General features: G+C 43.1%; 1 protein-coding gene across 7 annotated transcripts in view; it reads right to left on the reverse strand.

Moving 5' to 3' along the window:
* Positions 1-3,313: 3,313 nt before the first annotated feature.
* RB1 (RB transcriptional corepressor 1) overlaps positions 3,314-15,460 on the reverse strand; it is a 125,652-nt gene continuing 113,505 nt past the window's right edge. For all 7 annotated transcript variants that reach the window (XM_053283756.1, XM_053283759.1, XM_053283760.1 and 4 more), the window contains 3 exons: positions 9,925-10,067; positions 6,882-6,931; positions 3,314-4,467 (listed from right to left, as the gene is read on the reverse strand). In XM_053283756.1, the coding sequence (XP_053139731.1) occupies positions 4,394-4,467; positions 6,882-6,931; positions 9,925-10,067 (267 nt within the window). In that variant the 3' untranslated portion in view covers positions 3,314-4,393. The remainder of the gene's footprint in view (positions 4,468-6,881; positions 6,932-9,924; positions 10,068-15,460) is intronic.

Below are 15,460 nucleotides of genomic sequence, written 5' to 3' on the forward strand. Positions count from 1 at the left end.
GTGTCTCGTTCCAGGAGTTAAATAAAGACACTATTTACCACTTCTCAAAAACAACAGTGTGACAGTCTACACTGTGAATGTACAGTTCATTCAGAGTTGTCTCTGCAGAAAAGCAAGAGCTCAAAATTCATCAGACAGTTTTGCAGTAATTTAGATAGATAGATAAGGCAGCACCTTTTAGGCTAACTAATATTTTAATGCATAAGTTTTCATGGGATATAACCTACTTCCTCACATGCAGGATGAAAGTAAGAATAGTCAGTTACAGGCAGGCAGTGACCAAACATTACATGTAAAGAGACAGCTAAAATACCAAAGGCATTAGATATAACAAATACCACAGGAGAGAAATTACAGCCTGTGTGTCTCTGTAATATACACACAACACCCATAAATTTCTATTCAAAGCAAGTTTTGAGCAAAATGTTACTAGACGTTCTTGTTCTGCTTTTTCACATTCCAAACATATGACTGATTGTATCATCTTAAGCACCGTGTAAGGTCCGAGTCACAAGCCTAACAGTCTTATGACCCGGGAGGTTAAACTGCTAACCATCATGCAGTTATTGCAGCACCTTGGATGTGCCCTCTTTTTCTCCTCCAGTGCCAAGCTAACTACCCATGACTAGAATCCAGTTTGTGCAATTGTGTGTGTTTCCAGACTACAATAAGCAGTACTGTGCTTTCCTGAGCACATTCGTACTCTTCACACACTTCTGGAATCTCAGCCTGTGCAATTGCACCTGCTGTCCAAATGCAGAGCAGGGACCTAGTGCAATTTTTTTTTAGCACCACCGCGCCTGCCACTCCGCTCTTTTAATTTGTGAAGAACTACCATTAACCATAGGAGTAGTCATCAGTTCTTCAAGAAATGCAAGGGCTGGCCAGCAAGTAGCACCAAGAAAAATCACACTAGGAGCCTGCTGTGTACCTGCACAGCAAATGGGGTGACGCAGGCTGGGATTCTAGAAGTGTGTGAAGCGTAAAAACATGCTTGGGAAAGCACTGTGCTACTGAGGCTGGTTTTCAGCCATCATGCTAGGAAACTCCACAATATTTTATGGGCTAATAGGACAGAAAGACCCCAAATTCAGCTATACAAATGTGCATAGCCCAGACAGTAGTTTGCGGGTGGGAGGAAGCAATGGAAGGATGTTTCGCCTAACTGGAGTGAAGGGGTGCAAATGGAACAATAATGTTGAGTGCTTATCTATAATTTAAATTACACAATCCTAATTGTTCTTGAAGATAAACTCTAAAACTGCACCAAGGTGGAGACAGCCTTGGATGGCTTGATGGATGATCTCCAATTGGAAATTTACAGAAGTGTGACTCTCTTGGTCCTTTTGGAGGCTTTCAGTACTATTGACCATAGTAGCCTTCTGGAACGTTGGAGAGCGTTGGGGGTAGGAGGTATTGTTTTACAGTAGTTCTGCTCCTACTTTTCAGATTCCAGATGGTGTCACTTGGAGACTGTTGCTCTTCGAAATGTGAGCGTATGTATGGCATCCACCAAGGCTCCATACTGTCTCCAGTGTTTTTTTTAGCATCTACATGAAAGTGCTGGGAAAGATCATCAGGAGATTTGGTGTGGGTTGTTATCAGTATGCTGATGACACCCAGATCTATTCATCATCATCAGGAGAAGGCATAACCTCCCTAAATGCCTGCCTGGAGGTGGTAATGGGCTGGATGAGAGATTATAAACTAAGACTGAATCCAGATAAGATGGAGGTAATTATTATGTGAGATTAGAACTCCAGAGATTATTTTGATCTGCCTGTTGTAGATGGGAATCACACTTCCCCAAAAGGAACAGGTACACAATTTATGTGCTTCCGGATCCTCACCTCTCCCTGATATCTCAGGTTGAGGCGGTAGCCAGAGGTGCTTTCTATCAGCTTCAGCTGATATGCCAGCTGTGTCCATATCTTGAGATGAACGACCTCCGATTGATGGTACATGTGCTGGTAACATCCAGCCTTGACTTCTGCAATGCATTCTATGTGGGGCTGCCTTTGTGTGTATGCATATATGTATATATGATTTTTTAAAAAAAATCGATTTCTATACCACCCTTCCAAAAATGGCTCAGGTTTCCAGGCAAAATACAAAGTGCTAGTTATAACCTATAAAGCCCTAAACAGCTTATGTCCTGGGTATTTAAGAGAATGTCTTCTTCACCATGAGCCTCATCAATCATTGAGGTTATCCGGAGAGGCTTGTCTGGTGGCCACACAGGGATGGGCCTTCTCTGTTGCTGCCCCAACACTGTGGAATGCACTCCCTATTGTAATACGAGCCTCCTCATCTCTGACAACTTTTTAAAAGCACTTGAAGACACATCGCTTCTTCACCCAAGCTTTTTAATCTGACTCTGAATTGTTTTAAGGTCTTTATGTGTTTTAACCTGTTGTATGTCGCTGTAAACCACCCAGAGATGAAAGTTTGGAGTGATGTACAAATATAATGAATGAATGAATACAACTTCATGTCTGAATGATATCAAGTAGACCTGTAGAGAAGATTAATAATTAGTGAATGAAATGGCATTTTAAAACAGGGAAGTTGAGATGGTGTATCCCTTTTAAATGTTTGTTTGGTGTATTGAAGTGATAATTTTGGAATTCCAGTCTAGAAATGAATCTTGGCATTTACAGTATATAACTGCTTTTTGAAATACTTTCTATGACCTGAGAATAGCTATTGACTTTGAAGAATTGTATAACCCATTATAGTATGTTACATTAGAGCCAGCGTGGTATAGTGGTTAGAGTGCTGGACTAGGACCGGGGAGACCCGAGTTCAAATCCCCATTCAACCATGAAATTAGCTGGGTGACTCTGGGCCAGTCACTTCTCTCTCAGCCTAACCTACTTCACAGGGTTGTTGTGAGAAGAAACTCAAGTATGTAGTACACCACTCGGGGCTCCTTGGAGGAACAGCGGGATAGAAATGTTAATAATAATAATAATAATAATAATAATAATATTAAAGTTGTATTGCCCACTCATATTTCATTTGATACAGAAATGTCAGCACTGAAGTCATTAATAAAATCATACAATCAGTTATTGTAGTCTGTCTGATCCTTTTGCTGCAATAAAATTTCCAAAAATGTAGCAAACCTAATTTACTGAGTAAATTGAACCTAGCGGTGGGGGAAACCCAGATTTAGGTGCAAAAAGAACAGAGTTTATTTTTCTAGCTCCACACCAACCCATGCCAGGACCATGTTCAGAATAGGAGTGAAGTATGAAATTTGATGTCATTTCCACAACTGAGTAGAATACACAATTAAACATGGATAATCTTTATTTTAAAAACTTTTATTAATCCTCAAAGCAACATCTATTAGTATATAGAATTCTTCTAATGTACAGTTGTCAGTTTGCTTGAATACAAAGTCATAATAAAATTGGGTGGTGGCTGACAAAAAAAAATTACTCCAAGTAGTCCCATTGAAATTAAGCATTGTTAAGCATTGCCTAACTGGTCCTTTTAATTTCGATGGGACTACCTGAAGTTGTTCGAACATCAGCCAGACTGGTTTTTCTAACCAGTCTTAAATAAAACTTATTGCTAGTAAAATTCCAGGGTTTGCTTTTCACTGCATATTCAGGGTTTGCAATCCAATTATTGATCTGTACGAAATCATCACACACCATGGCAGAGAGAGAAAGAGTGTGTGTGTGTGTTTGTGTTCATAATGGACACAAAAGTGCAATTCTGGTTTTCTAAAAGAGTCGGTAAAATGCAGGGTAATGGACTTAAAAGAGCAATCTAAGTGAATGTTTGCAGCGGGGGAGGGGAATGTTTAAAGCGGGGGAAGGCAACATTAACAAGGTAAAGGAGATTTATTTCAGTAGTATGGCTACACAATGAGTTTACCCCTCGTAGTTAAGGTGTATCCATCATTGCAGAGCACATTCCTGCAGGCAGTAGGCAGAGTCTGGACTATAAATGTGGAAACTGCATTTTTTTTTAAAAGAGGCTATAGTATTTGGTTTCTAATCCTAAAGTATATATAGTGCATCTCTAATATTAAAATGAAATTAACAAAAAACTAGTGCATTTTAACTAATTCTACTTAAACTTCAAGAGTCTTTTTTCTTTAAAGACATTGGAGTTAAGTATAAGTAGAATAAAATGGTATCAAACCATTTTGCATTCAGAAATAAAGCAATTTTCACGTAAAACCCTAAAAAAAGATATAAATTAAGTGGCTAATATTGCATACATGCTGCATCGTATACCATAAAACACTGAAAACACAAAAGTTCAAAAGCTCAACTATTGAAATTCACCACTGGATAAGCTAAATTTTGGATGTCAAGGGTACAGTAAAGGTTAGCAAAGTATATAGTGCACATAATGTGGTCTAAAGGGAAGGTCACTTTTGTTCAGTGGTTGAAACATCTGTTCCATCATGCAGTTTCTGGTTTTGCATTCTGGTTCGAGTAGATGCTAGAGGGAAAAGCAAACCAGTTTTTAAAAAATGTGTTATTTTTAACTCTGGTAAACAAGACATTCAGTAAAAATAATCAGAAGAGAAATAGCCAACTAATCTGCATTAGGCCTACAAAACTGCCACATCCTGTTCATAGACAAAGGCATTCAAGCAACAGATGACCACAGAATGAATAAAAGGCAGCCTCCAGAGTACCACTGAAATGCTGGGGCAGAAACTAGGCTTGAGCCTGAAACATTTCGGAGGCCATTATAAAGGCCTCCGAAACATCTCAGCTCTAGGGAGAGTTTTGGCACTGGTGTGGGTGGTTCTTTTAAGGGCGGGAGAGGGTGTACTCACCCCTCCCACCGCATTTCCCCCACTGGCGCGCCATTATTTTTAAGCCCCTAGGGGCCGCAACATTCCTCCCTGCCGCCCCATTTCCCTCATCGGCCGGAAGTAGCGACCACGCTTGTGCCCGTTGCATGCGCACGTGCCCGTCTGCCATGCACATGTGCGACAGGCGCATGCATGGTCGCTACTTCCAGCCAATGAGGGAAACGGGGCTTAAAAATAATGGAACGTCAGCAGAAGAAATGCGGCGGGAGGGGTGAGTACACCCTCCCCTGCCCTTAAAGAACCACCCCCACCGGCGCCAAATAACATTCGGGCACATCCCTAGCAGAAACATTAAAAACATCTTATCAATGATGTTACTTGACATGTTTTTCTCTTTGTTTACTTATCTATTACCTCAACTACCATGTTAATAATTTTAATGTTAAAAAATCATGTTAATGATTTTAATATTTAAATAATTTTAACTGTTTATTTGATTTTAATTAATTGATTTTAATTGTTTTTATTTTGATGTAAACTACCCTGAGCCATTTTTGGAAGGGCAGTATATAAATTAAACAAACTGCTGAAAAGAGTCTTAGTGCTTACCACAGAAGTTTCTTGTCTTTTTAGGGCTGAGCCAGAAGGTCTCAAAAGAGAACTTTTGGCTCAAAATGGAGGAGGGGAAAGAACAATGCAGGATGAAAAGTCACTTCACTTCGATTTGCAGTGGTGCTTACTGCCAGCAGATAAAGTTTTTGGTTGTTGTTTTTTAAATAAGAACTGCCAGCTCAGCCTTAAAAATACAAGAAACCTCCATAAAAAGCATGTATTTCCAGTTTTTAAAAACCCATTAGTCCCCCAGGACTCTGTCAACACACAGCATGCACTGAAACTTTGCTTCACTTTTGCACTCCAAATTACCTCAAAAAATATAAAGGATAATCAACAAACCAAAGGCTTTTAAAATGGCTACCAATTTTGCTATAATAAAGTAACGCTCTTCAGAAAACAAAGCACTTTGTTTCATAAAAGAAAGGAAATCCCCATGTATCTCTGACTCTCCAACTTAAAAGAGAATGTCCTTAACACAGATACTACAGAGTACAAAATGTGTGCATTTAGAACCAGTTTTCTTGGGTGCATTGTTAAGTTCCCCATATGAAAGGACATTCTATAGGTCAGCGGGGTCCCAACCTGTGGGTGGGGATGATGGGAGTTGTAGTTCAGCAACCTCTGGAGAACCAAGGGTTGGGAACTCCTGACCTATCTATCTTCTATATATTTATTTCTCCTAGGCATACCTGTCGCTAATCCCATGCATGGCAGCTCTTACAAGAACAGCTGCCTGGGGGATAGCGACAGGGATGGGGAGACAAAGTGGGTGGCAGATGGTTGGCTGGAGGAGGCAGCTGCAGGCCAGCCCAGCCAGTGGGAACAGGAGGTGGTGGCAGCAGGCCAGCCTGGCAGGAACAGGTGGCAGCAGCGGGCCAGCCTGGCCCGGACGCCGAGAGGAAGAGGAGAAGGCAGGCCAACCCGGCCGCCAGGAGGAAGCGGCCACTACTGGGAGTGGGAGGGAGGTGGCAGTGGGGGGAGAGGAAGCGGGCGGGGGGTGGGAAGCAGCCAGTCAGCCAGAAAGCCACGTTGAGGGGGACAGCGGTGATGGGTGGGTAGGCCAGCCGGCCGGAGGGGCAGATGTTCTGCGCCCAGCCCAGCTAGTAGGTTAATATTATCTGATGAACTCCCATATAAAATATCTTTACCTGGGTTCACAGTTTAATGTCCAATCATCTCAGGTTTTTATAACCTTAAACACTTACACTCTTGAATATTTGCTGAATTCCAGCAAAGTGTATGACTTTTTTTCTTTTAAAAAAACATCAGAGCACATTGCCATATCACAAACTACTTTTTAAACTCATCCTTTTCACAAACGTTTTGCTATATGGGACTGCCATCAAGAAACACAAACCTTAAGCCACACCAAGCATGTAGAACTAGATGTCCATCTAGTATTCTGAGTGACTGGCTGAGCAGTTCTTTTAATAAATACATTGATTTCTAGTGATTATTGTGATGAACTAATACTTACTCATTTCTGCAAGCTTTTGTTGAAACTTGGATTCTCCTGAGAGGTGTTCCCTATAGCAGGAAAAAAAATTACGTTACGGAGATATACATGGCTCTGATTTGAAGATAACTCACATAAACAAATGAGGTTGTGCATTCCCATTCACACCACAAACGAGAGGAACACAAGATATCCAGATGTGCAGTTGATCTCTGCGTGGGATTTCCAACAGAATGAGCAGGGGCAGATTAATGCCTAGGCAAAGTAGGCACTTGTCTATGGTGGCAAATTTTGAGGAGTAGCAAATTAACACCCTCCTGTATGTATCCTCTGCTGCCTCCTTAAGGCTCGTCTGCTGCTGCTGCTGCTTCAGCTTCACAGGCAGCTTCATCTTCAGCATCCTCGGGAGGGAGCGGGGTAGGCAGTCATCCCCGTCAGGTGCAGCCGCCTTTCATCACTCTCCTCCTCCTCCTCCTCCCACCTTGCTGAAGGAGGATCTGCTAGAACCGAGGGGGGCAGGAGGAGGGGCAACAGACCTCGCAGAGGGGATGGCAGCAGCCCCTGCTCTGCTGAGGGAGCGCGTGAGGGCCTACGGGCCCCGGGAGCGGGTGGAGAGAAGAGGGCGAAGGTGCAGAGCACAAACACTGCTTCAACTGGGTGGCAAAAAGCCCTGATACACAGCAGACATCCCACCCTCCTCTCAGAGTCTTCCCCACCCCTCGATCTGAAACCTCGAGGATAATCACAACAAGGGGGTGGGGGGAAACCAAAGAGGAGAGGAGAGCAAATCTGCCTGCCATGACAGAGTCCGTATCTGTGGATTCTTAAACAGTGGTTCTTTCGAGGCAGCATGGAGGAAAACACAGTTTTTCAAGTTCTAGAACATCCATGACAGCAGATCCAGGCGTGGATTCCCATTGTGCCTTGATGCAGAAAGCAATGGGTGAACAGTCCTCCCCAGCAAGGAGAGGAGGAGGCAGGGAGAGCAAAACAGTCCCCCAGCAAGGCGGGCTTGATTGCCTCTCAGTGTCAGTAGAGGGGGCAATGTGTTTGCAAAGGGTTCGCCACCACACATTACCAAGGCCCCCTCCCATGCCCAGCGGACACACGGACTCTGTCCCCTCCCCTCCGGAAGAGTGCAGTCCTCCCCCTGCTTGTTTTGTGTGTGATCCTCTTCCCAATCCAGCCCAGTCCCTCCAAAACGCCCTCCCCCACCTATTACAGGACCTTGCAGCAATTGATGCAGCTGTTCTGCATGAACTAAACTGAATGGTTGGGGGTGGAGAGGTGGGATAGAAGCAGAACGCCCCGCAGAAATAGTTTCATCTCGGTCAGGACAGAGAGAGTGGCAAATCTTTGGTTGCCTATAGATGGCAAAAAACTTAATCTGCCCCTGAAAATGAGTCTGCTTTCCCTGTGCAGATATTTGGTGGATTAGAGCAATCTGCTTTATATTTTCTATAAGAACTTGAGTATGTCACTTCAAGCTGACACTTGTTTTAACCTTTTAAATATACAAACTAGTTAGAGATCCTCACTAAAGGTAACCAGAATTCAAATAGTGACTGTTACATCCACTTTCACTAGCCTGATAAAAATTGATTTAGGACTTCTATTGCTTATGGCTAACTGCCATATCATAGCATCTGCATCAGCAGATAAGAATGATCAAGTAAAACCAGATTAAAAGATCTCTTTCCCTGATCCTGTATCCCCACATCTGTCGCCTATATGGAACACTTCCCATTCTTAGGGTCACAAGAAGAACGGCTCTCCTTAAGACAAAAAAAAAACAGGACAGTCAAAAGAGCTTTAGCCTGGGTTGGGAAGAGAGATTTCTTTAAAAGCTAGATCATATAACTATTTTGTATTTATCAGTCTCCAGCTTCCATTTTATGGCTTCTTCCTACAAGGATTATAAATCATAATCATAAATTATGGTTATAAATCATTAGTTACAATACTATCTTAGTTGCTATGTCACATGCTAAAATATACCCTAAATAAGTGCAAATCTGTGGGAACTACTCCTCAATGGCTAGGGAATAGAACCAAACCAGTGGTGTAGCCAGGGCACAGAGGGCCTGTGTTTGCACACACCCCCTGCAGCACCAGTGGTGCCTGCCCCCATTCAGTGGCAGTGTGTGCCTTTGCCACGTGCCTTTTCTAGTTCTCATCGGTGACAACTGCTCCGCCATCCTTGCCAGCAGCCCCTGAGCCAGATGGCAAGTGGCAGACCCTGCCACAGCGGGTGGGGGGATGAAGTGGGAGCGGTGAGTGATGTGCAGCAGCAGCAGCCATGGCAGGAGCCACCACAGTGAGCAGAGGGAGGGAGGGAGGGAGAGAGGGAGAGTGGTGAACGATGTGCAGCAGCAGTGACAGCAGGATCTGCCATGGCAAGTTGGGGGAGAAGGGAGAGCAGTCAGCAACTCCTGGGGGGCACTCAGCAGCCCCACCCCTACAGCCTGTGTCCACGGGGAACGCCAGTAGCTCTGTCCCTGAATCCAAACACACCCTCTACTGCAGGGCTGCTCAACTTGGCCCATCCTGCAGATGTTGGCCTACAACTCCCATAATTCCTGGCTATTGGTCACTGTGACTGGGGATTATGGGAGTTGTAATCCAAAAACAGCTGGGGGGGGCGCTAAGTTGAGCAGGCCTGCTCTACAGTGCATTGCAGGAGTTGGCTTGATTTGCTTGCTGATGGGCTGCCATCCATACAGGAAAGGAACGCAAGCACAGCTAGAGGCATCTTTGAAGGTTCCTGTGTAGACACTTGTATTACTGAAGCAAGCCCATCACATTTTCGTCTCAAACACAAGCTTGCCTCTTTAAAGAGTTGGTATGAAAAATTCAAAGGCTGCTGTATACATGCCTATAGATTTGCTGAAACATTGCAACTGTAAATAATAATAATAAATCCCACAGACACTTTCATACACATGACACCAAAAAATATCCCACTGGCCCTTTCTATAGAAAAGAATTGATGGATATAAGACTTTAAATTAGTGAAGGAAATTTAAGTCACCAAGGAGAAAGAACAGATTTAAAACCAACTCACCTTCCATCTGCTTCATCCTGACCTTCTATATCAAAACGCAATCTCTTCAAAGGCTTGGGGGCTGTGCTTACTTCAGCACCACGTTTCAGATGACGATCACTGTTACACACCATCTGGTTTATCTTCTGAAACTTTTCAGAAGTCTAGGATTACCAGAAGACCACACACAAAGTCAAAATTTAGCCATTTACAAAAATAGAATACCTTCATTTCTGAGTGGCCCTCTCTCAAAATAGTCAACTTCTTTGGAAAACCTTCGGGGGAAACATGGCACTAAGAGCCAAAGTACATATTATGCAGAGTTTCAGGCAACATTCACTTTTTTAAAAAAGAAAAGAAAAGAAAAGTAACCCTTTGAGGCTGCAATTAAGAGCAGAGTGGCTGGGTGGGGCTGGGACACAAGGCATTTTACTAGTTACCAGGAAATGCCTCTCCTTCATAGTAGGAGTAGAGCCGTCTGTCAGCTGGTGCGGCCTTCTGGTAGCAGAGTTCAATCTGACCACGTCATCCAGGGGTAGGGAACTCCTGCTTGCCCAGACCATGCCAGAGCAGTGACAGAAGAGGATTAGGGGTGTGCATGAACCAAAAATTGTGGTTTGGCTCAAATTCAATTTGAATTTGAACTGAATCGTGATTTCTGGCAGTCAGGTGCTGCTAAACCATTTGGCCAAACTGACCGTCCTGTCCTGCCCATTTGACTGAACGGGTCCGGTGGCTCATACTTGTAAGGATTCCCCTTTACAAGTACAAGGGTGGGGGACCCTAGCTTCTGTGCAGGGGCAGCAGAAGAGGGAGGAAGAGGGTTGGGCTACTGCCAAGCACACTGCCCGTGCCGCCTCTCCTCCCCATACAGCCCATAGCTGCAGCGGGCATGCTCCTCCCTCATTACCAAGCCGCCCACTCAGCGGCGACGTTCTGGCCTCCATGTAGGCGCGGGTGCCATTTGTGCAGGCATGGAGGCCAGAACCGAGCCACCGCTGAGCAAGCGACTTGGTAAAGGAGCAAGTGCACTGTAGCTATGGGCTGCACCAGGGACGAGCAGCAGCATGGACTGCACACTTGGCAGTAAGCAGACCCTTTTACTATTTCTCTCGCCACCTTCCCCCATCACTGAATCCGGGCTTGGCTCGGTCCGCATTCGAATCTCTGAACCAGCCTGGTGCAAGGCAAACCGGTTCAGCACCAGACTATTCATGCACATCCCTAAAGAGGACCCCTACCCCAAATGAGGAATCACTATTCCATGGCATATAAGCCAATAAAGATTTAAACAATAATAATTTAGAGAGAAAAGCTGAATCACCTAACTTGTACATGTAACCACAGGATAGCACACTCTCTACAGACACCACAGAATTCCCTTTGGGATATCCACTTAGCCCCCTCTCTGGCAGGAGGCTGTGAAGACATTCCTCTTCCATAAAACTTTTAACAGAATTCTTTTTGTAAAGCTTTTAACTGAACTGTGTAAGGCCTTTAAACTGATTTTTAATGGTGCTGGTATATGGTTCTTCTCTCTCTCTCTCTCTGCTGTTATGTTATCTGTGTTTAATTTTCAGTGTTTTAATTTTTTCTACTTCCATGAGTAAGAGGCTACAATTAGGTAACTAAACAACATCTCTTCCTAGTGGCTGTAGGGCAACCAATTAGCTGGGATAAACAGCAGCAGTGCTGTCTTTGTGAGGGAATAACGACTCAATTCAGGACATTCTGCAGAACCCATTTTCCAAAGGTCCCCCCAGCAAGATCACTCACAAATATCATGTCTGGTGAAGCTGCGAATTCTTGACTTGAGGAGTTTGCCCCAAAGGCTGTCAAAGTGACCCAAGTGAGTAGCGATACTAGTTCAGTGATTCCCTGCACTGAGATGTGTATGCTGGAACACTGCAGTCCTTAATCTATCTTGATAAGGAGGCACAAGATGCCATATTGTCTATGGATGACTATTTGCAGGACTCATTTTGTCAGAATGTCCACGTACTTTCCAAATAGAATGTAAGAGTCAAGGCAACAACAACAAAGAAAATTGTTATCAGGATCAGTTCATTGAGTGAAAGAGAAGCTATAGGCTTACATGAGAGCTGTAAGAATATTAAGGTTCCAATTTGGAAATGTGTGAATTAAAGGATTGGTGGGACATGCTCCTTTCTGCTTAATACAGGATTGTTCTGAAAGATGCTTAGGACAAACTATGGAAGATTGGGCTAAGCCCTACTGCAGAGTCCAACCTGAAGAAACTGCAGGACCTTTGCTGGGCTAGCTTTCATGGAACAAAAATCTCCTCTTCCACACTAGCAAAGGCAAGCAGGCAACATATACAGATACTCTTATATGTGATTTTTCCTAGTAAAGCCAGTAGAGTGGAAATACCCCCACAGCTAGAGGGCACTGCTCCATGTCCAGACAGCTAAATGGAAGCGACTTGGCTGAGGATGAGCCAGGCCATCGTAAATCCTGTTGGTCTAGAGGTCTTCCAAGGCTTCTGGAAGTACACACCAGATCTGTGAGCTGTAGTCCCTTGGCCCAATCGGGCATCATCAGCACAATTGCAATCAGAAGATCCTGCACTCCTTGATGCACCTTAGTCAGTAGGGAAGTAATTAAGGGACCCCTGGGGCACAAAGTGGTTAGTGTATCTATGCCCAATACATCTGACAGTGGCCCTGAGCAAAGACCTTCATCACCTAGCAATCGGCCAGGTTTGTAAATAGGTTCAAAGTAGGGAGCCCAAACCTTTCCAAAACCTGCTGGGGGCCCCTGTGGGTGTCAGGCCTACTTCCCCTGAGCCAGGATCATCTGGCTATCCTAGTCTACTCCAGTATTATATATGCCAACTATATGCTTGGCTCCCAATGACATTTACTCCAGTCCAAGTGAGAATCGTGGTTGCTCCTGCACTTGGTCCACCCTCATTGACACAGGCCTCTGCTGAGACTCTGTGTGAATGAGAACATGCCTCCAGAGCAATCTGCTTTAGAACTTGCAGCAAGGTAAGTTCGGCTGTTCTTAATTTTAAGAGATTGCTGCTCTTTGAGCTCTCTTTGGCTGCTCAGGAGTCCTCTGCCGCAAATCCCTCACAGTAAGCCCCACAGATGACATTTCTTTGTAAATGTGTGCTTTATAACATATGTTTATTCATCCTTTGTGTGTGTGGGAATAGACTCTCTACACGGTATATATACTTTTCAGTATATGTTTTGTTTCTTGGTCCGTGTATTGTTTTCACTTTGTATCCTCATTCGATTTACCAAGATGGTTTTTAAGGCTGATACCTTTATGTTTTCGGATGAGGAGAGGACTAGTATTTTGAATCGGTCGTTTGGGACCACGGCATACACATCACATAGCTCTGTGCATAATGAATGGAACCAATTGAGCAACCTTAAACGTAAGCAAGTAAAGTTGCAGCATCATGCTATGACATTAAAGGAGTATTGTGAAGCTTTTAGAATCCCAAGAGGTTTAAGAATGAATAAGGCTCCTGCTATGTTTTCCTCTGATGAAAGTTTTTTGAACACTTGGTCCTCCATATTAAATAAATGCTCTTTTGATCTCATGCTCCTTATAATTAAAAAATCCTTTCAGGAGCATGAGGAAACACAGAATACAATTGCTGAGTTGGAGAAAAAATTACAGGATACTGTTTCAAATGGGGATTTTGATTTAAAAATACAGGATATAGAACAATCCTTACACAGATATCAGGATAAATTGAATGAGTTCAAAGAACGCAAATGGGAAAGAGACCGGAAGGACTATGAGTCCAATCAGGTCTATGTTTGGGTGGATCGCAAAACTCCTGTTAAAAAATCTGTTAGATGGCGTGAACCAATAAGTTTTTCAGAGTCCGACTTTTCAGAATCTGAAGGTTCATCGAGTGCTCTTCTTGAGAATGAGGTTCCAGTTGGTAGTAGACCACGATTGGAACGTGCTTCTAAACGTTCATTTAAAGAAAAAGAAAAATTTCAACACCCACCAACAAGAAGGAAAACTCCTGTTAAAAAATCTGTTAGATGGCGTGAACCAATAAGTTTTTCAGAGTCCGACTTTTCGGAATCTGAAGGTTCATCGAGTGCTCTTCTTGAGAATGAGGTTTCGTTTGGTAGTAGACCACGATTGGAACGTGCTTCCAAACGTTCATTTAAAGAAAAAAAATTTTTTGAACCAAGATCACGCCCACCAACAAGAAGGAAAACATAGTGATAAATATCAGCAGTCGAGCCCTTTCTCCTATCCCATTAGTAGCCTTTCGAAAAAATCCCAGTTTCAAGGATTTTCTTGTCAGAGCCGATAGCCTACCTCGGAGGGAGGGTGTGGAACCAAAAGGTTTTTTCAAATGTGGTCATTGTGTGGCATGCCCTATGGCTTTGCAAACCTCAGAATATAGGGACAATAATACTGGCAAACAATACAGATTGGACTTTTTTGCTAACTGTTCCATTAAAAACATTATATATATAATACAATGCCCATGTTCCCTGAGAACCTTTTGGTCTAAATCAGGTCAACGACCTTTCTAGTTATCTATAGGCATAATTAGCTATTTTTGATCCTGGCCCTATTTAAAGATTTGGATGTGGAATGGGTTCAAAGAACACAAATGGGATAGAGACTAGAAGGACTATGAGTCTCTCCTGTTGGAGAATGGGACTATTTATATATCTTTGATAAGTATTTACTTTAGCTATGTTTTTGGTTCTACATTGTGTTTGTATAATTGGGAATTTAAAAGGGACAAAAGGTCCATGACTTTTTTTGGAAGCTTAGTATTGCTGTTTCCTTACACACGCACATGAATATAATTGGTCATTTAGACGTGATTGGATAATGAAGTACATCCCTTTTGATCAAAGGGGAGTGAAAACATTTGGCAGATGCTGTAGGATATATTAAGCGTTATCTGTACTATTTGAAGCCAGTACAACTTGGTACTCAGTAGGATTTCTAATTTAGAAACCACTGGCAAGTGCAGTGTCACTTTAGAAGAAATAAATGTGAGTATTAACTTCAAAATTCCTAACCCTTTGATTTAATACTATTTGTTGAAGGTATTTTTGTTAAAATGATAGATGTATTATTGTGTATTCAGCTCACTTCTCCTGAGGAAGTCCTGCTCAAGCAGAAGGAAACAGGTTAAAATTACCTAGGATACCTGTTGGGTATTATTTGGACAAGGCATCCATCAGAAGGAGCAACAGTTCTGGAAGATTTTTGAGTAACTTGTGGAGTTACATCCAGAACAAGAACCAACCTAAGAAAAGCAAAGATCTGGAAGAACTATATATCCACATGCATAAGGACTATGGACACAATTTGACCTTCAGCCACACTTTATGGGATCCAGTATAAGGCTATTTCTTTGTAAATGTGTGCTTTATAACATATGTTTATTCATCCTTTGTGTGTGTGGGAATAGACTCTCTACACGGTATATATACTTTTCAGTATATGTTTTGTTTCTTGGTCCGTGTATCCTCCTTGGTTTCACTTTGAGCTCTCTTTGGCTGCTCAGGAGTCCTCTGCCGCAAATCCCTCA

The sequence above is a fragment of the Hemicordylus capensis genome, chromosome 1, assembly GCF_027244095.1.
Source record: "Hemicordylus capensis ecotype Gifberg chromosome 1, rHemCap1.1.pri, whole genome shotgun sequence".
NCBI classification, from domain to species: Eukaryota; Metazoa; Chordata; class Lepidosauria; order Squamata; family Cordylidae; genus Hemicordylus; species Hemicordylus capensis.